The 26,203-nt window shown below is 37.3% G+C and overlaps 1 protein-coding gene and 1 long non-coding RNA gene across 6 annotated transcripts in view; one reads left to right on the forward strand and one right to left on the reverse strand.

The window, feature by feature from the left end:
* Positions 1-26,203, forward strand: part of LOC137629548 (zinc finger protein ubi-d4 B-like) — a 261,108-nt gene that overhangs the window by 216,340 nt on the left and 18,565 nt on the right. For all 5 annotated transcript variants that reach the window (XM_068360970.1, XM_068360969.1, XM_068360971.1 and 2 more), the window contains 2 exons: positions 5,868-6,012; positions 25,174-25,286. In XM_068360970.1, the coding sequence (XP_068217071.1) occupies positions 5,868-6,012; positions 25,174-25,286 (258 nt within the window). The remainder of the gene's footprint in view (positions 1-5,867; positions 6,013-25,173; positions 25,287-26,203) is intronic.
* Positions 1-26,203, reverse strand: part of LOC137629550 (uncharacterized) — a 215,658-nt gene that overhangs the window by 93,325 nt on the left and 96,130 nt on the right. The gene's annotated exons all lie outside the window — the stretch shown is intronic.

Raw genomic sequence — 26,203 nt, forward strand, 5'->3', positions numbered from 1 at the left:
GCCATACCTACAGCTTGGAAAAAAATTCTATCATTACACTAATTCTCTTTTAACCTACTTTAGCATTGAAATCACCCAAAACAAATGTAAGTCGAGTCATATTTTTATAGATATTTCCAGATCTTTATAAAAACTTTCTATTTCTTATTCTATATGGAATGTGGTTGGTGCACACACACACACACACACACACACACACACACACACACACACACACACACACACACATATATATATATATATATATATATATATATATATAAATATATATATATATATATATATAAATATATATATATATATATATATATATATATATACACTGTATATATATGTATATATATAATATATAATATATATATATATATATATATATATATATATATATATATATGTGTGTGTGTGTGTGTGTGCTTCACTTCACAAGCACAGATAAAAATGTAAGAGATACTTATAACTATATGTTTACAACAAAGGAACTTGAGATTCAACGTTCCTTTAACTAAAAAATCTTCAGGATAAAATCGTGTGAGACATATGAATATTTCTATTTCTTCTGAGGCATACATTCAAGTGAGTTTAAAATAACCAAAGGAGTTCATTTAATTATGTTCAAGGGAGTATTCCGTATGCTTCAAATTAGACCCTTAAAATAAATAAAATCAAGGAAAAGGAGTTTAGTTAAAATCAATTATCACTTCAACCTATCCTATGCATTTATTCACAAAATGTACAATCTTTGTGAGGCCAACTTAACAGCAGGGTCATATGATGAAAAAAAATGTAGCTCGTAAACAAAGGGTTATTCAAAAATAGTAAAGTGAAATATAATGGGAATAATTTACAAAAGACAAATGGAGTAAAATAAAGTAAAATTAAAATAAAATCTTAGCAACAAATAAGACCATCAATGTTATAATAAAAATGAAATATAACATGAATAACCGTTGAGTGACACATGATCAATAAGGTAAAGTTAAGAAAAAAATATGACACGAATAACCTTTTCCCAACAAATGACTATTAAGGTTACAGAAACTTCCTCATGCACACCTGAATGTTAATAGCCAGATAAAAACAGGAACTTGGCTGATGCTTGAGTCCTTTGGTATTTCAGAGGGTAGGATTTCCGGGTATCAAATCGTAAACTGATTTCCGTCCTGGTGACCTGTGATGTTATTCATCGTGAGACACTGATTGGCAAAACCTTTTGCTGTTATTCCACTGGTTTCAAAAAGGCTCTTTCATCAGAATGCAGAGGGATGTTGTTGGCAGTCACCTAGGACATATCATATTTACTGATGGCACTTGTTCTGCCACATAGTACTGAGGTGATAAACTTATTGGGACGAGGGGAATCACTGCTCTTCAGACCTTGGCCATAAATCAAATAGGTTGTTTGAAATAGGCCGTGTGTATGTGTGCCCGTGTGTAAATATCGGACTCGAATGACAATTAATAACGAATTCAACCTTGGTAATATATATCCAATGAAAATTAATTTATGATAAATGGTTCTGTCTTGACAAGCACTCGAACTTATGCATCCGAGTCAGAACAATGTCAGCAGTAGAGTAATAAATAAGCCATTAAGAGAGATATCTCTCATTCCTGTTTTCCTGAGGCTAAAAAAACTACTTTACCTTTTCGTTATCGTGAAATTAAAGTTCACTTAACGGACCTTGATGCGTATGGAGGTATAGACCCAAATGGTATTTTTCTTTTGTTTTTTTATAAAGTGCAGATTTCTTAGCTCCAAAGTTATCGGTTATTTTGTGCAAGTTAGTAAGAAGAGGAGCTTTTAGCACTTTTTGGAGAATTGATCAAATGTTACTCCACTATGTAAATGTGCTTGTATTAGTTCAAGTCCAAGTGATTACCGCCCATTTTCATAACTGCCATATAACCTAAAGTTTTTGAACATCTTAGTAGGTTTGCTGAAGGTAATTATCTGTTCCCTAGCTTGCAATTTGGTTTTTGTAAAGGCCTTGGAGCATGTGATGCCCTTCTTACTCTTGGTCAGGAAGTTTGTATGATTGACCTTGATTTTAGTGCTTCCTTTGACCGTGTTAATCATGAGGCACTAGTTTTCAAAGTCAAACAGTTAGGAGTGGGTGGGTCGTTTCTTACCATCATTATTGAATTTTTAAATGATAGATCGCAAAGAGTTATTGTTGATGGACACCATAGTGAGTATAGGAATGTGATGTCTGGTGTTCCTCAGGGTAGTCTTCTTGGCCCATTAACTGACAAATCAAATCAATCAAAACATCAATAGAAAAGGGGAACAGTCAGTAAGGTAGAAATACTTAAGGAATAGTTTTCTGCAGCTGCTGAGATGATACTGGTACGGTGACTTAGAGCTTGAGAACGTTGCAGAAGGGCGTCTGAAGTTCGGATGAAACTGGCACGATGACCGGATTCAAAGACATCCAAGAATTCGATGATAGTGTTGAACTAAGGAAGGCTGTAGGCAGTGTTGGCTACTTCTTGTCACAAGCAGGGGGCTGGCTGCTTCAATTTGTCTCTTATTCTCGGCCATAACAGGATTTTTTGGAGATAGGCTTTTGTTGTCTGGAGGGAAGGTTCGAATCTGGCTCTATCAGACTTCTGGTCTTCTCAGTTTCTTATCTCGTTAGGACTTGGATCTTATCTGCTTCGGACATTGTTCCTCTCTTGTCTTTATGTCCTGTCCTATCTCTCTTGGACATTCTCTTCTTGAAGTTTATATACCCATGTATGGGCGGAGTTAATTACATGGGCAGTGGTCATTTCCATAGAAGGCATTCTTTTTAACAATTCTGCATCTCTATTGGCTTCCTCAAAAACGCCCACTTTGATCATGCCATGGAAGCTTCTAGAAGAAATTTCTGATGCAATTTGGACCTTGTGTTAAGTCGTAACAAAAAGGCAGCATGTGTCCTTCCATGATGACATATATCCTAAACAAGGATTTCCCTCAGGCTCTGTTTCTCAAAATATGCTGACTCCACTAATTAAGACGATGACATCTTGGTCAAAACAGGACAGTTCCCTTATCACGGCAGGCGCCATCGGCAAGGCTTGGTTTACTTCCAAAATACTGACGACAGTGAAGTGATGACAGGTTTGCCCAAACTGGGCCGTAGTCGAATCTCGTCTCGCCTCGCTGCTCACACTTTGGGAATAGATATTTTTGTCTTTTAAGACATCTTTAAAAGTATTAAGTCTAACCATGACAACATGACATGTGGTTTGGTATAGAAAACAAGCTTATTGCATATGCAGATGATGTTACTCTCTTTGCATCAATTCCATCCCCTGAATGTAGATTTGTGGTTGCTGAATCCCTTAGTAGAGATCTAGCTAAAATTAGTTTATGGTGCAAATTATGGGGCATGAAACTGTATCCTAATAAAACTCAGAGTATAATTGTAAGTAGTTTCAGGGAAGTGGCTCCTTAACATCCAGATCTCAGCATTGATAATGTTTCTTTAACTGTATGACTCTTAAAATTTTAGGTGTGATTCTCGACAGCAGATTTACTTTTGAGAAACATAGGTCTGTGTCATCTTCAATTACACAAAAAATGGCCTAATGAGAAAGTCTTTTAAGATTTTTGGTGATCAATCTTTTTCAAGATTTTTGGTGATCAATCTTTTCTGAAGAAGTGTTTGAATTCTTTCATTCTACCTACCTTCGAGTATTGTTCACCTGTCTGGTCTTCAGCTGCTGATTCTCATCTTACTTTGTTCGATAGGAACTTACAGTCTATTAAATTTCTTATTCTTGATCTAGATATTAGTCTCTGGCACCATCGTTCAATTAGTTCATTATTCATGTTGCATAAAATTCTTCATAATTCTGACCATCCATTACATTCAGATCTTCCCGAAAAGTTCCATCCTGTTTGTATTGTTGATTACTGTATATACACCATAATTTTTACCTATTGCTGGGGCTGGGTTGCTTGAAACATAACACATGCCATAGCCATAATGATGTTTTATACAGAATGTGTATGGCGTACCTTGGCGTTGAGTACTCATTACATAGTGACTTATGGCATTGGCACAACAATTATGATGTCAACGCCATTAATTCTAGGAACAAATGTTGCCTGTTAAGACCAGTATCAGTATAAAAAAAACATTTTTTGTGAGGTATATGCTTTTCACTCTGATATTTATGCCTTTTGTTTCATAATAAAGGACTACAGTATCATTACAGCAATGCCTGGCAAGATCAGTCGTAGTGTAATGAGCCATTACATACATTTTGGGTAGCTAGTAAAACTGTCATTCAGTTAGGCTTCTGAATCATTCATTATGGGATAGGACATTTGAGGGTCTGCAACAACATGACATCAACTTCATCATGTGAGGTTTTATTATAACAGAAGACTTTCATATCGGGGAAGCAGACGTAGACGACGTTCATAGCTGAATAGCCATTAGTGACGTTTGAAATACTATGATATGAATTCCATCACTAATGGTGACATCAATATCAATAGTCCAGTTGTAAATACTAACTGTTCTAACATCATATCTAATAGTTATGAGGACAATCCCAACATTTCTGAGGCCAACCTCTTAAGTTCTGTCAATATTCATAGTTTTCTGGTGTGTTAAAGATTCTAATAAAAAAATAAAAATTTTCTAAGATCATTACCAACAGTTCTAGCATTAAAGTGTCTTGAAGATTGCTATTCTTTGCCTCTCACCATTTCAGTAATGGATGTGTTACAATAATGAGATTTTTTAAAGATTCATATTCTCAAAGAAAAGATCCATGACAGACATTTGAATAAAAGATCCTACACTATCCTTCCATCCTGGCAATTGTGGTAATCATTACTATAAATCTCGATTAATATTTGTTAAATAAACTGTTTTTATTAGAAAAAAAAACATACTTTCAATATTTACCTGAGATTCATAGGATCTCGCACCTTACTTCCTACATATACTGTAGTGGTTCTTGATCAATGTGTTTATTTCTTATTCAACTAAGAAGAATGATGATCGAGATTGGATGGATGTTGAAGTCGAATAATGTCATTGTGGTTAATGGTGAAGATTCAAATGGTAATAGTACTATGAATCTCAGGTAAATATTGAAATAAATAATTTTGTTCTAAAAAGTATAAGTAAATAATAAGCAAATTAAATCATGGTCGAGTGTATCCTCTGGTAATGGAATTTAAATTCAAAAGATGAAGGCCGTGATACATAGGCTGGCGCTGTTCATATTAAGAGAACATTTGCTATATAGTTACATAAGAATAACTTGATGGTACATTTGGCATAACTAGTTCCATGCAATTAAGGAAAACAAAAACTGTAATGGGTGAATGCATAAGATCCTCAGTTTGTGAATTGTATAAACTTATTAAAGGATATTTATCACAATAAGAATATTATCATATTTAAATCAACGATGCAAATGTTGGTATATATGTATTTTAAGATGTTTTACTATTAATTTCATAATAATTTACTGACAAAAGAAAAATCTTTTATCATCGACCCTTGAAATTATAACCCGAGTTCTATTAAACCAATAGGTAAAGATTTATGTATCTGGTCATGATTTTCAAAAAGATGATGACTGTCATCTGTAATTTTGACTACCTTCATTATACTATAGGAATGAGAAATAGTATGTTTTCCTTAAGATCTTGACTCTAAATAATAGTATGAATGTTAATAATTTTTCTAGACATTTAATTTTATACTGTGCTTGTTATTGGGGCTCCCATTAAATTTTACAGTTCATATCCAAAGCCATTTTATTTCTGCCATAATGTGATAGTTTTGCATTGTTATGATGAACTTAATTTTTAAAATATTATCATACTAATCTTTTGTATTGCATTTCAACAGTATGTTAAGTCACCAAAGCCTGTTGTGGAAAAGGGAAAAGCGCAGCCAAGTCCATACTGTGATTTTTGCCTAGGGGATGCTGTTATGAATAAAAAGACAGGTGAATCCGAAGAATTAGTCTCTTGTGCTGACTGTGGAAGATCTGGTAAGGTCCACTTCTGTTGCAAACAATGAGTTAGTACCTAGGAACTGTATTTTTGCTGAGTGTTTTTCAATGTGTTCATCAAAATTCCCACTTCATCTTCTGAAAGTTTCCCATTAAGGATTATATTTATTTTGCAATTCCTTTCAAACTGTTTAAGGAGTTATTTCACTATACTTTAATTCATCCCTTATATCACCACATCATCTTCTGAAAGTTTTCCATTAAGTAAAGACACTTTTACAATTGCTTTCAAACTACATGACTGATTTCTTCAATTGTAAGAATATTTAAATGATATGAGTTATGCAATAAAGTTTTCAGCTTTATCCTTGACGTTACATAGGAAAAATACAGTTCTTGCACAATTTTTTTTCAAGTCCATTTTCTACTGATGTTAAAGCATTAGTATTATGTTGTCAAGAAATTTGCATTTGTGGCCTCCAGATTCAAAAGGGACGACTTCATTTTTGCTGATACACTGGTTAGATTTGAGTTGTAGATACAGCTAAATTTCAGGTAGTGCCAGGATGGGTGTAGAAGGGGGCATGAGGGGACATTTAGATCCACAGTTGAACAACTTAGCCACTGCTTCTTGTGCTCTGTGGACAGGTATTTTCTAAAGTAACAACTTGGATATGCACATCTTTCTTTTAAATTTCTTCCTTATTACTTTTATTAGTGCAGCAATTCTAGTGTGTATTACTCTGCATTAATGACCAATTTCTAGGTAGTCTATGATAATCAAACCCTCAGAACCCCAAAACATAGAGGTCACCACTACCAAGAGACACCTCTTACTTCATTTTTTTTAGGGTTATAGGTTTTTTATTCAGATAACAGGTTTGAAGAAGTGAATCAATGTTTCACCCTGTGTTATCAATTTCCTTTATGTGTAAATGAGCCTGAAAATTTGTAAAGAAAACAAAATTCTGAGGTTTCACTCTGACTAGCTTCTGTGTTGGTGTCAGCATTCTTGGTAACCATCTTGCAGACAACTTGCTTATCATCATGATGGTTAATATCTTTTACTGAGCAGACTAACCAGTGTTCCGTTCCTCTTAGTTATGGCTATCTGTTGGACAATTAAATGTCTGACCTCTAAGAAATGCAATGATTGACATCCACTTTTAGAATTGGGCTGATGATTAGGGATTCTTTAACCAGGGGTCATATATTTTGTCCTTCCCAGGCTTTAATTTAGCAGCCCAGATCATATGAATATGAAAAGGAGAAGAGTACTCTTTAAATGTGTTGGCCAATGTCTTCAGGAACTCTCTTGGGACTCTACAATTCTATTGCAGATAGTTAATCGTAGTTTAACCGTATACCTTTTCATTACATTTTGTTTGCTTCTATAGACTTTCAAAGGGAATAGATGTTTTATAGACTTTCAAAGGGAATAGATGTGGTATGTAATCATGCCAAAAATATTTTCATTAGTGCCATTTTTACTGCGTGTGGGTGAAATGTTTGAAAATTATCTTCATAACCCTTATAAGGCCAGGTGATAATAGCTTGGATCTGGCACGTACTTTTTATCAATAGACTACTGAAAAGTACATAAAGCCTCTAGTTACCACTTGAGGAGTTACTTTTGTGTGTGGAAAGGGTTGGGTAGGCCTGAAATAATACTTTGAACCGAGAATTAAATTAATTTCTGATCTACCGCAATAGAACTTTGTCTTAAAATTCTAATATACTGTATATATATAAATACACACACATATACTGTATATATATATATATATATATATATATATATATATATATATATATATATATATACACAGTAGACCCCCGGCATACGGCGTCCCCAGCTTACGTTTTTTTCACGTTACGGTGTTGAATACGATTTTTTTTCGTCCCCTTGTTAGGACATTTTCCCAACCTTACGGTATCGAATTCCGAAACTCAAATTTAGCGGTTTCTACGTGTACGACTGTGCGAGTCAGTAGCTTACCACCATGCTCATACGTCACTGCATACGTCACTAAGAAGCCGGTCTGCTATTGGTCGGCGTCACTAAGATGCCGATACGCTATTGGCCGAAAATCCTCCCACAATGCTTGAGAGAGATGCTGCCTCTCTCTCTCTTTGTCATACGTGCGCTCAGTTCAGAATCTTGTGTGCATTTCGTAAAGACTTGATCTTGTATGAGTGCTTGCGATATTGTTATTTTTTGTGCATTTTGATGATAACTATGGAAACGAAGCTGGAGATCATAAAGAAATATGAAGAAGGCATGCGCATCGTTACCCTCGCTAATACGTACGGCCGTAACCAATAAGGAAGCCATTAAAGCAAGTAAGTCTTCTAAAGGCATGACTGTCCTTGCCAGTGGAAGGACCTCAATCAACGATGAGATGGAGAGACTCCTTCTTCTGTGGATTAAAGAGAAGGAAATCGCTGGTGATACACTCACGCAATTGGTAATTTTGCACAAGGCGAGCGCCATCTTTGCCGATCTCGTGGAAGCCCAGAGAGACGGCGGAGGCGAAGGAACGTCGCAGCAAGCCCCCCAAGAGTTTAAGGCTTCTCATGGGTGGTTTGATCGGTTTAGGAAGGGGACTGGTATTCACTCAGTCGTCAGGCATGGAGAGGCGGCCAGTTCTGACAAGAAAGCAGCAGAAGAATTCCTAAAGAAGTTTGAGAACGTAATTTCCAGAGAAGGCTACATTCCTCAGCAAGTTTTTACTGCGATGAAACTGGCCTTTTCTGAAAGAAAATGCCCCGCTGTACATATATCACAGCTGAAGAAAGGAAACTTCCTGGCCATAAACCAATGAAGGACAGACTAACGCTCGCATTTTGTGCAAATGCCAGTGGGGACTTAAAAATTAAGCCCCTACTGGTATACCACTCAGAAAATCCTCGTGCCTTCAAGGCACAAAATATCACGAAGGAGAGGCTCTCGTTATTTTGGAAGTCTAATGCTAAGGCCTGGGTCACGAGGACCATATTTATTGAGTGGATAAACGTCTGCTTCGGTCCTGCTGTCAAGAACTATTTAGAAGAGAACGATCTTCCTCTGAAATGTCTCCTGGTGCTGGACAATGCCCCTGCTCACCCTCCTGGCCTCGAGGACATCATTCATCCTGACTTCTCCTTCATTAAGGTTCTCTATCTGCCACCAAACACCACCCCTCTCCTCCAGCCTATGGACCAGCAAGTGATTGCCAACTTCAAGAAGCTTTACACGAAACATCTGTTCAGAAGATGCTTCGAAGTGACTGAAAGCACTCAACTCACCCTCCGTGAATTTTGGAGGGGGCATTTTGACATCGTTCAATGCCTGAAGATGATCGACACAGCTTGGAATGAGGTTTCACGGCGCACCTTGAACTCTTCATGAGAGAAACTGTGGCCAGCTGTTGTAGCAGAACGAGACTTTGAAGGTTTCGATCCCTCAACTGAAGAAGAGGTCATTGATGATCCTGCCCCTGAAGGTGATGTTGAGGAAATAATTTCAATCGGGAGGTCCATGGGGCTTGTTGTCGATGAGGCTGACGTCCATAACCTTATCGAGGAGCACAGGGAGGAGCTTACGACTGAAGACTTGAAGGAGTTAGAGGCAATGCAGTTGACAATCAGTCAAGAAGAGCACAGCTCTAGTGGAGGCGAGGACGGGGGGGAGACTGAAGAAACGACATCGTCAGAAATAAGGGAAGCTATCGGTTGGTATGAAAACCTTACGAGTTTCATTGAAAAGAAACACCCAGAAAAACTTCACACAAGTCGTCTTATGCAGAGTGTTAATGATAAGTGTATGAGTCATTTTAGGAATATGTTGAGGAATCGTCAGAAACAGGCTTCTTTGGATAGATATTTCTCCAAAAGAGAAATGTCAGAAAGCAAAGACGATAATAGTGATTCTATAAAAAAAGCTAAAAAAGGAGTAATTTTTTAAGTTCTAAAAAAAATTCATAAATAAAAATTTCCAAAGACAAAAATAATGAAAAAAGCATTTTTAATTTTAAGTGTTTATTAGTAAGAATGAATTTATTATTAAGTGTACATAACATAATTAGCATTGATACGTTTTTATATCTACCGTCTACTCCCCCCTCTGCCTCCACCCACTACCAGCTCAAGTCACGTCACCCCAAAGGTAAATAAGATTTAATTTTTCCTTTACAGTACTGTACAGTATATAATTTTTATTTATAATGTTATTTAATTATATACTATACAGTACTGTACATGTATATTATATATAAGTATACTGTAGTACAGTGCTTACTATACTACTGTATTGTATTTTGTTACATTCTAATTTTCTATGTTTTTACCAGGGGTTTTTCACGCATTAACTATTCTATTGCCCGCCATACGACATTTTCACCATACGATACCAACTCCGGAACGGATTTATGTCGTATGGCGGGGGCCTACTGTGTGTATATATATACATATATGTATATATATATATATATATATATATATATATATATATATATATATATATATATATATATATATATATATATCCAGTTATACTCAACAGCATTGCCAGATGTATAACTGCTTGGTCTCTTCCCATCTTTCGGATAGGTGAGAGGGGTACCCCGAGAAGTACACAAATTGCCGAAACTGCTGCGATGTAGTTAGGAAAGGGGGATAGGGTTGGTAGAGTTGAATCTGTGTGTATGTTTACATACGTGCGTATGTGTGAATATATGTTTGAATATTTAGCCGAAATTTATAACAGGTCTTGTACATTTAGTTATAGTCTAGGTCGGTATTTTTAATCTTTTTTTTACCAGCGGCACACCTAAGACCTCGTAAGAACATTGTGTCACACTTGGCAATGTTTAAATTGGTATACATCTAGATATTAGATGGATCCACAGACCTAAAATTCACATGGGTAAATATGAATTTAATTTTTTTTTCAGTGTTTCTATCCAGTCAACTGTACAGTTTACCAGTGTGAGCCCTGTACCTGTTTTTTTTTTCTTTTTTTTTCGCTACTTCTTGAATATTTGGTCCAATGCAGACCATCATTTCTTCTTCAGTTTATCGTAGTCTTTCTCGCTTCTTAGTTTTGATGCTATTTGGAGTTAACAAGCCTATTTCATAAAGATAAGTAGAGAATTGTAACAGAAGTGATAAAGATTTTTGGTTAGAGCAGGATGTTCCTGTTTTCTATAAATCCAAAATGTGCCACTGGGTGATATCAAATATTTTATTTCTAGCCCTTGATCACTATAAATAGCGGCCATTTCTTCTTCATACAACAGTAGTACAATATTAGAAGAAACATCGGTGAACTAATTTCCAATCCAATTATACTTTTCCATGCTTAGTGATAGAAAATAGTGGTTAACGTTTACACTAAGCGCCGTCAGATGGGTAACCACATTGCAGAAAAGTTTTCAGTCCAAATGGCACGTATTGAAAGAAACTTATCTTAGTTACCTGAGCTTTCCCTAGTTTTATAAATAATTTTCTATTTTTTAGTGCAACCAACTTATCAGTTGAAGTGAGAATATTTTAATTTCTTCCTTATATGGTAGTATTTGGTTTCCTAAATTGATTAAAGATTTCTGTTAAGTATTCCAGTTTAAACATCCAAATTTCACAAGGAAGATACATATTCCCAGAACTCTCCCAGTTTTTTAATGTAAAATGTTGCTATTGTTTACTTCTGTAATTTGTGAACGCAAGATAAAACTTTACTTTTCGACAGTTATCGAACTTTGATGTGCATTAATAACATAATATGCTGGGATTCTATTTCTTTGCAAGGTTGGCTTCAAAGGGCTACTTTTTATATAACTGACTAATTCAGTACTTATTTTTAAACTTGTTTTAAATCCTCATGCTATATTTCTGAAGCAAGAATTTCTCTATATAAAAAGCAATGGGTAAAAATAAGATCTGGGTTGGGTTTTCTTTTCCGTGAGGGATACAAATCCTGACACAAGATTTCCAAGGAGAATTAAATTCTTTAAGGTATCCTTTCAACATACAAAGATTACCTTGACTACTAGTACTTGTTGACATTCCTTTGCAACTTAAAAAGTGACTGAATATTCCAACGCTATTAGTAAAACTAAAAAATGCAAGTAAGCAATTAGTGTTGCTTCTCAGAAGTATGTTATCATTTGATAATGGGATTTTGTTAATTTCCTTTTTCACCATTCATGGACTTGACTGTCTGTTTGCAAGCAAGGAGTAAGACTGTTTCAGTAAGAATTTAAGATTTAGATTACATTGTTTATTTCTTATGTCCCCTTAATCGACACAAAATGTGGCCGTTCAGCTGCAGTCATTGTTTTCACAAAAACAATTGTATTGCTTTGACAACTGATCTAAGAATTTTTTGCTTTTTTTTTAATATACTGTACAAGGTGTTTATCTTTCACTGTCAAATGTTTAATAGTGAAATGGCTTTTTAACTCTATTGGTTCAATAGATTAATTTGACATTTAGTTTTGCTGCAGACCAAGCATAAGTCTTGGTTGATCAGCATCTTTAGAGAAAAAAAAAATTGATGTAGCATGATAGCTTCGTGGCACACCAGTGTGCCGTGACAAATAATTCAAGAATCACTGGTCTAGATCATAAAAAACACTTTATGACATGGAAGCATAACTAAAGCTGAAAAATGGAGAACAGATAAACTGTAGAATGATACAATGCAAGGAAACATTAACAAGAAAATAATAAAATTACTTGCGGTTTGTTTTTATACTAGATGCAGAAACAGGTTAAATGCCACACCTCGTATTCTGAGATTTTAGATAGAGGATATGGAAAGTTAATGATGGAAGAAAAGTTAATTCACTCTGCAATTGGCAAAAAAGGAGGGTCATTGTAAAAAATAATTATAAAATGTATGGTATTACTAGAATAAACATAGACAACTTCCATAATATGTGTCACCATGATTGGGGAACAGTGAAAAGCCTTGAATGGAGGTTTCTTGGCCTTTTAAGCCAAAAATTTCTAATAAGGCAATGGTTGAAATTGTTGGTAAAGGCAGTAATCTTACGGAGGAACTGCGATAGAGCCAAGTTTCTTCGCCATTCTTGATTCAAAACTAAGTAAGAAAATATCCATAGCATTGGTAAAGATACTTGTTTTTCTGCAGTTCCTGCTCCAGGCCCAAGCTAGTTTGTTATCATCAGGTTATCAGTCAAGTTCAGATCCTGTCTGAAATGTTGTACTCTAGTAAGACATGCATTAGAAATGGTAGAAGAGGCATACCTTTTGGAGCTTTGTTCTAGTAGTAGGTAACAATTGAGCCTAAGCGTGTGCCAGAAATGGAATATTAAAGGGCTTTAGAAAAGGGCCATATTAACTAGAGAAGTCACTCATGGATAAAGTTTTTGCACACTGATGGCACAGCCAATCAAATAAGCATTGTTAGAGGGAATGCTCTATTTTCATGAGAAGACTTTTGCAAAAATATGGAGCACATGATTAAATTATTCAGAATTTAAGCCACAAAAAGGATCTGCATCTAACAGAACTCGCACTCTAACTAGAGGCAGAGTACCTGACGTAGGAACAGAACAGCATTACAAAAAAGTAGTGCTAGGGAGATTTGACTGAGTGAGACATCACTCCTAAAATAATTTTCTGCAGCGAAAAGAAACCTCACTTGTTCGCTGATGGGTACTCCCAAAGGACAAGCCATTCCTGTTATAGGTGTCTTTTTTTTTTTTTTTAAATAGGCATCTAATGTGTAGGCTCAGACAAATTGTTAGTAAATGCATATGAAAGATGAAAGAGTTAAACTACTACTGTACTAGAGTACCTGTGAAAAACTGAAACAAGTAAATCAGAAAAACATTGAAGCTTTTATTTTGAATGTCAGATCAAGGGCTTCCAGATACATAAGCCTGTAGACATAATTGATGGTACTTAATCAAAATTCTTGAAAGTTCATATTAGCCTCTTTCTAGAATTAATAGGGATTTTTGGCTTAAAGTGGAGCTTCATAGGCATCATACTTTTAAAATTTTGCTCTAACTATAAGGTTTTACACAAGGTTCTATCAAGTTACCCATCTTCTACTCTAATTAAGCCCATTTAGGATATGCTGACATCTTTATGTTTCCAATAATTTTCATCTATATGAAACACGCATTAAAGGCAACACAGGGAGAGTAATTATTATCAGCCAACATACATAGGGAACCTTGTATCAAAGAGAGAACTGAATCCGAGTAAAACTTGATTACATTGAAAGAAATATCTAAGAAAAAGGATTGGAAGTTGATACAGTATACCCGATTAGCGTAGAGCAGCCAAACCAAAGACATATAACTCACAGGTGTGTAAACAAAAACTATCAGAAAACATTCACAAAAGCTAAATCGGTCGTAGTGGCAACAACAACATAATTCTAAAGAATTCTTTATACCTTTTTTCCCCGCTCTAGCTACGGCGCTAATTTGAAAGAGGGATGGTGCAAAGGCAGGGATGGGAAATTTTCATTATTGTTTTGTGAAGTGATAATCATGTTGGAACTTTCATATAATAGCTTGTTCTTTTTAGAAATACAGATTCATGGAAATGATACACGTACATAAATATCCTGTAAAGTTTAGACATATATGGCCACTGCTTGCTAAACCCTCTCAAGTACTATATGAATGATAGTTTCACACTCCATTTAATTATTACACACATATACCGAGTATATTTTCTGTATACAGTATTCACCATTCATACTTATACATATTTGCTATATATATATATATATATATATATATATATATATATATATATATATATATATGTATATATATATATGTATATATATGTGTGTATATATATGTATGTATATATACATATATATATATATATATATATATATATATATATATATATATATATGTGTGTGTATATATATATGTTTATATATATATGTATATATATATATGTATATATATATATATATATATATATATATATATATATATATATATATATATATACATATATATATATATATATATATATATATATATATATATATATATATGTATATATATATATATATATATATATATATATATATATATGTCAATTTGTCCTAAATTGTATTTTTCCTAGCCATACAAACCCGTAATCATTTAATATGAGCTGAAGCGAGTTCCTATATTAAATGATTACAAGGCTTGTATATCGCGTCGGAACAAATATATATATATATATATATATATATATATATATATATATATATATATATATATATATAACGGATTTTGAGCAAAGCGAAATATCTATTTTTGGGTGATATGGCCATGTCATCCTGAGGGAAGGTTCCTTTAGGCAGCTTTCTAAGGGGTATTTGGCTACAGTGATACTCCCAGAGAATTAACCACAGGTTTCCAGAATTCTAACTCCAGGCGCAAGTATTCTTAATATAACTTTTAAGGATATCGCATAATATCAGGGGACGTATTTCTTGATACGACACATGGCAATCTTCACCCCAAATAGAGTTTTCGCTTTGAGGGGGAAGAATGGTGAAATTGAAGGGGAGCTGTTATCAACGTTACCCGGTGGATCCCTTCCCCGTACCACCCCGGCAAACTATTCCTTGTTGCAATTAAGCATGGATAGCCGCAGATAGAGTAGTTTCGGGTTGGGACTTTGTTACATATATGTATACTCCTTTTTAGAAAGGAGGAAGGGTCCATCAGGACGACATGGCCATATCACCCAAAACTAGATTTTTCGCTTTGCTCAAAATCCGTTTTTTGAGCTCAGCCATGTCGTACTGATGGAAGTTTACCAGAGAATTACTTAAAAGTACTATATCTGTGGGTTTGTATAAGTGCCTTTACTTTGAATGAGTTCCTTTTATGGTCTCCTAGACCTTTATATATGACATTACCGTTATCTGTCATATTCACTAAGCTTAGAACTAGCTTAGGGCTTCCTGTCCCCTGCAGGGAAAGTGTCGACTTCGACTATAAGGATTCAAAGTTTGTATCTCCATAGGGACGGACGGTAAATCTTAGAGATTACCCTTTATCCCTTGGAAATCTGTACTCTGATTTGAAGTTGGGCCCTTCTAGGGCTTAATTAAAACTCTAGTATGTTTTATTCGTCTGTTACTGAGATAGCAGCAATAAGACGCAAATACATTCAGTATTTTACCTTGTAGCTAAATTATCAATTGTAGTTACTATCAAGTATGCATCTGATTGGGCATTGAAAACACATCAGGGTCCGTAATTTCTCCTTTTGGGAAAATATGTAATTTCATCAAAATGATGCCACTCAATATAGAGGTGAAACCAAATCTGACTGATCTGTACAGATTTGGAAACACATGAACACCGTGACGCAAATATTCACTCAGCACTGGTGTTATCGGTCAGATATGCACCAATGTGGAACAGTGTGTTAATCATAGTTATGATTTGCACTTGAGGGTAAATGTACCCATGCACCCGATACACTGGAAAGACCCAAAGCAGTTCACTGTTCGTCGCAGGCTTAGATGACGGGTACTTTAGAACTACCCGCCACCACCACAACATATCATATCTTATGTAATTGCTTCGAATAGTGTTGGAAGAAGTTCCGTGAAGAAGCAATTTTCTTAGGATCATGAACTGTGGGTGAGCTGTCAGGATCCGCTCTGCGAATAAGTAGGTGAGCACTGCTCTCAGTTATTTTTAGGGCTAGATTTTTTATCTTAAGCTATCGCCTCGGAAGAGCTGTCCTTTCTTGAAGTCTGAAATTCTACGAAGATAGACCTTACGAACCCCTAATGGGCATAGGGAGACATCTTCCTTCAGTGGGAAGAATCTCCAAGGATCCCACTTTTGGTGGACAACTCGTTTTGGCGGGAAAAGTAGGATCGGAAAAGGATTCAGTTCTCCCTTTTCTGTGAACTGAATATGGCCTATATTCCATTAACTCTAGCCCCTGAGGCTATTGCGAACAGAAAATTGACTTTCTGTATTAGCTCCTTTAGAGTACAATTCTCATTGTTTAGGTTCAAAGCATAGTGTAAGACTTTGACCAACGACCATGTAATGGGCTTTAGAGAGGTTGTTGGCTTGGGTCTAGTGTATGCTTTGGTACCTTAAAAAAGGTTTCAATTATGAGGTTCGTCTCAAAGGCGTATAAAAGAGGTCTAGTCAAGGCCGTAGTGGAAATCAGGCCTCGTTCAAATAGGTAAAAGAAGAAAGAGACAGAAACCTGTTAAAATTTCTGTTGGTCCCCTTGTTTTCATGAGGGGTGACCCTTTCTTCCAAGACAATTCACATTGTCTCCTGGTTGGACTTGACTTGTACTCTACAATGAAGTTGGTCACATTCTTCGAGATCCCGAACTTTTGTTCGCTTTTAGGGCGAAAAAATCCTGAAATGCAGGTTGTTGGTTCTCGGGGACGAAATGTAGCAGCCGACTTCTGCACCAGATTTGATAAAGCTGGGTACGGCAGAGGAAACGGCTACAGTTTCAATTCTAGAATTAGAGGAAACCAATTGTTTTGGGGACATTTGGGGGCCACTACAGGAGCTGTTCCTCTGCAGGATACTAGCTTGTCGAGGACTTTTTAGCAGGAGATTGGTTGATGGAAGCAGATACATTCGATTCCATCCGTTCTAGTCGAAAGACATGACGTCTATTGCTTCTGCTTAAGGTTCTCGTAAGGGGCTACTAGTTCTAGTTGTCGCTCGTTGCGAAGAGGTCAATCTGCAGTTCCGGAACTTTTATCGAGAATAAAGGAGAATGAGTCTGCGTCTAAGGACCATTCTGTCTCTATCGGTTTTTGCCTGGATAGAGCATCCGCCGTCACATCGCGGAACCCTTGAAGGTGAACTGCTTGATAATGCCATCTACTCTTCCTTGCCAGGCGGAGGATGGCTAACATCACATGGTTCATGTGAGGTGAACTCGAGTCTTGTTGAGAGCCAATCTGATGTGGACTATTCTGCGAAGGGATAGTCTCCTCAACGTCAGGAGGACTGTCATACCCTCCAAAATGTTGATGTGAAAGTTTTTGAACTGGAATGATCAATTTCTTGCCCTTTCCTTTCATACAGATGGCCTCCCGGTTCTTTCAGGGAGGCTTCCGTGTGTATCGCCACTGATGTTTGTGGTGGTTGCAAGAATATTGTCTGTGCTAGGCTCTTATTCATTGACCACGACCTCCATAGCGTGCGCAATCGGATCGGTGTCAACTTTGTCGATCTCTTCGAGTATTTGACGCGTATCTTCTCCAGACTCCTGGCGCATTCTTTGGCTGTGCTTCTTAGCACCAGGTCTGTCACTACTGCGAACCGGAGAGAGCCCAGTGCTCTTTCCTGTTGGTATTTTGAAATCCTCTTGTGTTGGATTAGTCTCCTGACAGATACCGCTATTTTTCTCCCTTTCTTTAATAGAATGGAGAGGTGTTGTGACTGCAAGTTCCCATGGATTCACAACCATTGAAACTTGTGAGTTGGAGAAAAGCGAGACTTCTAGCGACTGGTCTTGAGGCCCAGGTGTTCCAGGAACTGGATCACCTTTTTGGCCGCTTGCAGACAAGTAGTCTTGGATGCTGCCTGCACCCGCCATTCGTCCAGGTATGCTATTACCTGTACTCCTTCAGAGCACAGGTGCTGGACGATTGTGTCCGTGAGTCTTGTGAATACCTTTGGGGTTATATTTAGTCCAAAGGGCATGGCTGTGAAGACAAATTTTGTCTTCTGTAGCCTGAATTCTAGGTAGGAGGAGAAGGGGCGATTGGCTGGTAGGTGCCAGTAAGCATCTGCCAGGTCTATTGAGACTATATAGGCCCCTTTTTTGGTAAAAGGGTCCTTATGTGTTGCGTTGTAAGTATCCAGAACTTGTTGTTCTCGATGAACTTGAGTAGAGACAAGTCTATAACGACTCTGGGTCTGTCCGAGTCCTTCTTGGGAACATAAAACAAGCCTTCCCTGGAATTTTTATGGACTTCACTTTCCTCCTTACCTTCTTATTCAAGAGTTCTGAGGCAAATTCTTCCAATAAGGGGGAGTGTTTGAAGAATTTTGGAAAGGTGGGGTGGATTTCGTTCCATTTCCAACCAAGTCCATTCGTAATTTGGCTGTGGACCCAGGGATCGAAGGTCCAACGATCCCGAAAGTGGAAAGTCTGCCTCCTACCTGGAACCTCACATTGTTTAGAGATTCCTGAGGACATATTTCCGTGACCTCGTCCTCCTCCATCCTTGGGGCAAGTGCCTTTCAAAGCCTGGAATAAATACAGGTGACTGGCTACCAGCTGATGAGAGACCATCTAGAAGGTGGTTGACAGCTGAACTACCATTTGAGGCACCATGATCATGGTCACGGTCGGAAATTGAGCAGTTCTAATTATGATTTCCTCTTTGAGGACATGCCCCACATTTGGAGCAGGTTTCCATTCTCTGTGGTGGCTTTGGTAATGACCTCTTGGAACATTTCTATGCCCCAGATACATGGATTCGTGTTTCACCATTGATGCGGCAAACACATGGTCTCTACCGGTCCTTTTTTGACCTGAGCAAAAACCTACAAATCCATCACAAGGGTGGGGTGTTACTAAAGGCCTGCACACATTTCTTAAGCGGTTCTGACGAGACAGGGAGGCGATAAGCTAATCTTTCGTCTCCTGTTCCTTTCTCAAGGGATGGTTTGGCAAGTTTGGAAGGTTCTCGTTAAACTGCTCACCTGCTATCTCCGGATCCAACTTCAAGACGGAGAAGGTTAGATGCACTTCTTTCCACTTCTTCTCGCAGGTGGGCATAGCTAGAGACCTTTCTCTAGAATTGGGCAGGGTTTGCCCTCTTCGACTGCTCTTCTAACACAGTCTAGGGCTTTCCCCGAAAGGGAAGAAGGCTCATGAGGAAGGAGCAGTGACGGTTGGATGCTTTTTGTTCACTGCTGAGACTTTGGAGTTATTATATCCGGCCCCTTTCTGGGTCTTGGTAAGGATGGCTCAGGCCTTGTCATGTTTGAGGACAATGACTTCCTTCGGTATAGCCTCCTCGCGGGATCTAGGTTCATCTCCTAGTCTCAGGAAGCAATCTGGGTACGCCGAAAGCTGGGCTAGAATTGAAGTTCTTCAAGGGGATTGGGCCCCAACTTCTAGGAGATATATAGCTTCCTATTCAACCTGGGCATGTGTTCCATCTACCCCCAGGGGTTGGTTCGGAACAGTGAGGGAGGACAAATATTTTAAGGGGCTTAGCCGAGCGCCTGGAAGCGCCAGGGCGTTTCCTTCCCTTTACCTCTCTTTGAGATCTTGCTTATCCTCCTCTTGTTCCTTCCGGAACAGTGTCAGCATGTGCTGGATCGACTCTAGGAGCATTTCGCTCCTGCTGAACTGTCTACCCAGTTGGGGAGTTGGGGTTGGAGAGGTTGACGGCATAAGTTAATATGCCGGCACAGTGAGCTGAGGTACCTCAATCATCGTCGAAACGGATCCTTCTTCCTCCATGGGTGGTTGAACCACTCCTTATACAAGGCCTTTTTGCAGTAGGTCCTGTCTGGTGTCAATGGATGCCTCTGACATCCAATTTTGGTGAATGTCCAAGCCTTGCAGTGCCTGTTGATATCCGTGTCCACCGTCCGTTGGATAGAGGGAGGCTGGACCTGTGCCTGAGAAACAAATGTATTCAATTGAGCGTTAGGGAACAGTAGGCACTTCAAAATTTGTTAGGTATGTGAGGTCCCTGAAAGTTCTTCTGGAAGCCTCATACTCACCTTTGTTGGGTTTCCCTTGCTGTATCCCTTGACTCCATAGTGTCAGGGATGTCTTTTACAAAGCCGTCGGTCAGCAAGGTCAAGCGATTGGAGTGAACTTTTGGGTCCCCGAACCACAGGGATCCAGATACGATGCGGCAGGGGCATAAGACCCGTACATCGTATGCCCACAAAAGTTCTTACTCTTGTGGTTGCAGAACACCCCTGTACACTTTGCCATCGGCTCCTCCTGTAAGGGAGAGAAGGGTGAATGAGTATTAGGTTGCTTATATTATTGATATAATATATGTTAAAAATATGGGTTCCAGTACCTCAGGGATCCAAATACGATGCAGCGGGGAGCATGAGACCGGCACATCTTGTGGCCATAAAAGGTCCTACTTTTGTGGTTGCAGAACAGGGCTGTACACTTCACCTTGCCCTCGTCCTGTAAGGAAGGAAAGAGTGAAATGAGTTTGGGTAATTTATCATACTGATAATTATTCACATGTAGTAAATAGTAATCATTACTATTATAATTATAGCTTAGGATAGTAAGCTAGAAAGGAAATAGGAAAGACACATATCTGTGTTTCCTGTCCAGGCTATTGCTCTGACCTCCCTCAATATTAGTATTTAAAATTTCCTTATTAGGGAAATGTAGGGTGGAATAGCTCTCGTACGTAGAGCTGGAGTCAGTGTAAACTAGCACTAACTCTCCCACAAGAGAATATTAATATTGTAGGGTAAAGATTTTTATGTTCTGATGATCTAGGATACATCAGAATGTTGAAGGAATACTTCACTTCAACATTTGCTTAGCGGTCTCAACAATGGACTGTGAAAGGATACACAGAATATGTTAGAAAATCATACTACTGTATATTATATACTGTAGTTTTCTAACTGCTGTATTTCTATACTGCAGGAATACTGGCTACTGTATACTGTAGTTCTGCTGGCATACAACCGGCTAGGCTAGTACCTGGCGGCACTAACCGACAAAGAAAGAGAAAGAATGGATAGAAGGGCTACCGTATTATCATAGTTTAGTACAATAATAAGGGTTGTAGGGACTACTGTCTCTACTGCCTTCTTTCCAAAATGAGGATTTAAATGGAAGGGGAAAGAATGTATTCATTATAGCTTCCATCCAGCCACAATATCTGTTGCCGGCTGCACTGCCGGTTACAGGGTTTGTGGATGGCAGTCCAAGAGAGGACTGAAGAATACTCAAAGTTGTAATGTGTCTCCCACCGGCAGCCGTCATGGCCGGTATAATCTTTCCCGGAGCCTTGCTTCCATTAGGGAAAAGGTCAAAGCGGCAGTCTAGCCGCCTTTGTAGGAGCCCGGCCGGCATCGTAATCAGCCCGGCAAGCGGGGAGATTGTAGAATACCGGCCACAGGTGTTGTGACGGCCAGGCCGTCACTAAAGGACAGAAGGGGAAGGGAAAGGGTCTTATATTTTTGCATAGCAGCAAAACAAGGAAACATAGTTTCCTATGCCGGCGCTGTCTTGGGTGGCAGAAGAATAACGATTCCTCAGCCTAAGACATTGCCGGATATAAGACATGTCTTCTAAACCACAAGGGAGAAGGTGGCGGCAACTGTACGACCACTTTCGGTTGTGGACTAGGGAAGCCAGGCTTCCTATGCCGGCAACTGTGAAACCTGCAGGGGAATGACTAATCCCCCATCGGTAGAGTTGCCGACAAGAAGACTGAATACTCTTGAGTTACTGTCGTAATTCAATGCCGATATACTCACCGGCAAAGAGGATAGACAGAAACACTACCTCAGTCAAGCCAAAATACACTACTCTATGGCAAGGCCAAAGATAGGGTTGCCGCTTAATGGTGGCACTCAGAGTGAAGGAAGGGTTTATCCTTAAATCTCTAAAAGAGACGAGTATCAAATTATGTTAGTAATTCTAGATGTGCTATCTCCGATTGAATTAATAAAACGATAACGGGGATAACGTTAATAAAGTATACTAAAATGCATTAGGCTAGCCTAACTCGAGTCGGGATCTCGGCTACGCTACGTCACTGAGGCCCTATCGTATATTATCGAAACGTTTAACAGAAAAGAAAATATTACATGTGTAATCTTATTTTCACTAATTTAATTTGCCTCAATAGCTATAATTCATTAAAGCTAAATACCGGGGACGTCGTACTGCTACCTAAATAAAGCATTTATGGCGTACGACAGTGGTCCAAAATGGCCGCCTCCGGTGATGGCTCTGCTCCACTAAACACATCTAAATTATGCTAATTTAACTGTGAGAAGGGAGCCAAAAATTATACACAGGAAAGATTAAATACTCAACTTTCCAGAGGATGAAGATGCTGGAGATTGCATAGTAATAATCCTTGAAATAGTAACAAAACCGAGAGCAGTTGGGAGATACACCATGCTTAATTTGCTACTACAAAAGGAATAATTCGCCGGGGTGGTGCGGGGAGGGGATCCACCGGGTAACCTTGATAACGGCTCCCCTTCAATTTCGCCACTCTTCCCCCTCAAAGCGAAAACTCTATTTGGGGTGAAGATTGCCATGTGTCGTATCAAGGAATACGACCCCTGATATTATGCGATATCCTTAAAAGTTATATTAAGGATAGTCGCGCCAGGAGTTAGAATTCTGGAAACCTGTGGTTAATTCTCTGGGAGTATCACTGTAGCCAAATATCCCTTAGAAAGCTGCCTAAAGGAACCTTCCATCAAGACGACATGGCTGAGCCAAAAATATATTTATATATATATATATATATATATATATATATATATATATATATATATATATATATATTTATATATATATATATATATATATATGTATATATATATATATATATATATATATATATATATATATATATATATAATAATCTGATGAATTATTTGAATCAAAGGCAATTTATAGAAGGAAGACAATAGAATGCATTTTCTGGTACTGAAATCTTTCAGGAACAGAAAACCACGAATATTAAGTAAAAAGAGCGAAGTTAAAAAGTCACGCCTTAACTAGGGTTGTAGCTTAGCTAGTAAAATAATAATAATAATAATAATAGACCCAAGTTCTTCACCTAAACTACAGGTAACGTAAATAAATAATCCGATGTACCTTCGAATTTTCACAACATTCTTGATATTTGGGTTACCCAACTTGTGATATTCTAGGAAAAACAACAAACATAAGTACTAAAGGTACCACAAAGTCGAGCTTGAAAGCCATTTGTCCTTTGACTCTTGATGACATATGAAAGATGAGAATTACCCACCACTGAACAAAGGCTTGATTACTCCACTTAGTTTTGGAGGTGCTATTTTCTGTTAGGACAAGCCAGTAAAATACACTATAACTCCATTTATCTATATGTTGCTATAAGCTGTGCACTGAAGCTAGGAGCGCTATGAATAATGCACTGGGTAGCTTTTTTTTATGAAATAATTGTTTCTGAGTAGGCTACAGAAAAAAATATTTTTTTTTCTTCTATCATTTATTCAAAACTTAGATTATAAGGGAGAACAAATCCTTTTTTTTTCTGAGATGAATGCAATGTATGGATCTATACAAAAGTTTTGATATACACCTTAAAAATAAATTTAATTTAGCAGTAACTTTTTTGTAAATTGAAAATTTAAATAAGATTTCTTTCAGACAGTTTAGAGGCCAAAATGTGGGTTTCCTTTTGCATTTATTGAACATTGCTTGAAGATGATCATATTAGGAATTAAAGCAAATCCTCTTATCCTGAAGGTTACAATGTAACCTAATGTTGTGATTGGGCCTTTTGCCATCAGCATGGTCCAAACTTATCGTAGTACAGTGTTCGATGGTATTTTTATATGCCATATTCCTGTCAAGGAAACAAAAATATCTGTATGTATACTAGCTTTCTGATTCAATCCTTATGCATTCCAATCTTTCTGCCCATTTGTCTTTAAAAGCTCTGAATTTTTTATGAGAATTTTAATTTGACTGTCCTAGAAATTCATAGTTTTTTGCATTGTTATCTAGTATATTCGTATGTAGATCACTTAAAATGTTTTGTCTATTGCGAGGCATTCTCCAGTTTTATAATTTGTCTGGAAGTCATTGTTGAAAGTAAAGGGTCTGCGATTTCAAGGTAGAATATTTTAATTTTCAATAATCAAAATACATGCAAGCATGTTCCTCAAGTGCATTGAATATTATTTATAAAGGCTAGATGTCTTTATCTTGGTTTTTATTCTTAGGTGATATTAGCAAGACATTAAATAAGCGTAAGGAAGATCTCAATGGTTTTTGGAATACAGGTATAAGAAATCTATTGCTTTTATGTTAGACTTTCATTCAGTAATGTTGAAAAGTAAAGAATATTAGTCATAGAAAAGGACATCCCATGATTTGAAGGCATAGTAACATGTCAACTTCGAACGCACCCAATGCCATGTTTACATTATATGTTATGTTTTGACATACTGTATTAGAAGTCTTTTTGTATAGGTCATCCCACTTGTCTGCAGTTTACGGCCCATATGATGATCTCAGTGAGACAGTATCGATGGCAGTGTATTGAATGTAAATGCTGCACACTCTGCGGAACTTCTGAAAATGATGTAAGTTACTTAAATGTTTTATCTTTATTTAAGACAGATATCGTAACGTTTTCCACTTTTCATTGTTATTTTAGATTGTGTTTCAACATATGCTGTGCCCAAAAATGTTTTTCATTTCAATGAATATCGCGGGGGACTCATTTTGCTAATATCTTCAAGTGAGAGCTTCTGAACCTTTGAATGAAAGAAAAACACAACCAATCTGTCATATATTTCTCTCAAATAAGGCTATTTTCTGACTCTTGGTCCACAGAGATTATACTGTCATATGATGTTAGTTGCAAATGCATGTTCATTGACTTTTGCAGTCTCCCAAGTGTCGAAACACCGTTTTTCAATTATCTTTCCTCTTCTATACAAAATTTCTGGTACATAAGGAATTAGAGGATCGATATTTGTATCCTGTAAGAGACCTGTAAATGTATATGAAGAAAGCACCTTATTAAATGAAAAGGTAATCCATTTTATATGGGATTAGATGTCCTACAAGACCTTAGTCCAAGAATGCTGTTTTTTTATTTTTTCTCCTTGACGAGAATATTATCGATGTTCGTGCACACTTCGATGAAGTTCATCAACTGGTTCTGAAAGGGAGGTTACACAATATTATGGCGGGGGCCACCAAACTTAATTTCATAAAGAACTTATCTTCAAATAATATTATATCAGCGGTTCAGTGATGCTCTAGTTGTGTTAATGCTTTATAATTAAAATCTTTATTTACTTTAGTTAGTTGAGATTTTCTTTTCCTCTCTTGAATATTTGGTTTTGAAGTCTTTGGGTAGTGGAAAGTTCATCTATTGTTTGGATACTTTACATCATGGTTGTGTTCACTATTTTGTATGAGGTTTCTGATTTAGACATTACCCTTGGTCTTCTGCATTGTTTTTGAACACTGATCAGGGTATTTCCATACT

This window comes from Palaemon carinicauda, chromosome 37 (assembly GCF_036898095.1).
Source record: "Palaemon carinicauda isolate YSFRI2023 chromosome 37, ASM3689809v2, whole genome shotgun sequence".
NCBI lineage: Eukaryota > Metazoa > Arthropoda > Malacostraca > Decapoda > Palaemonidae > Palaemon > Palaemon carinicauda.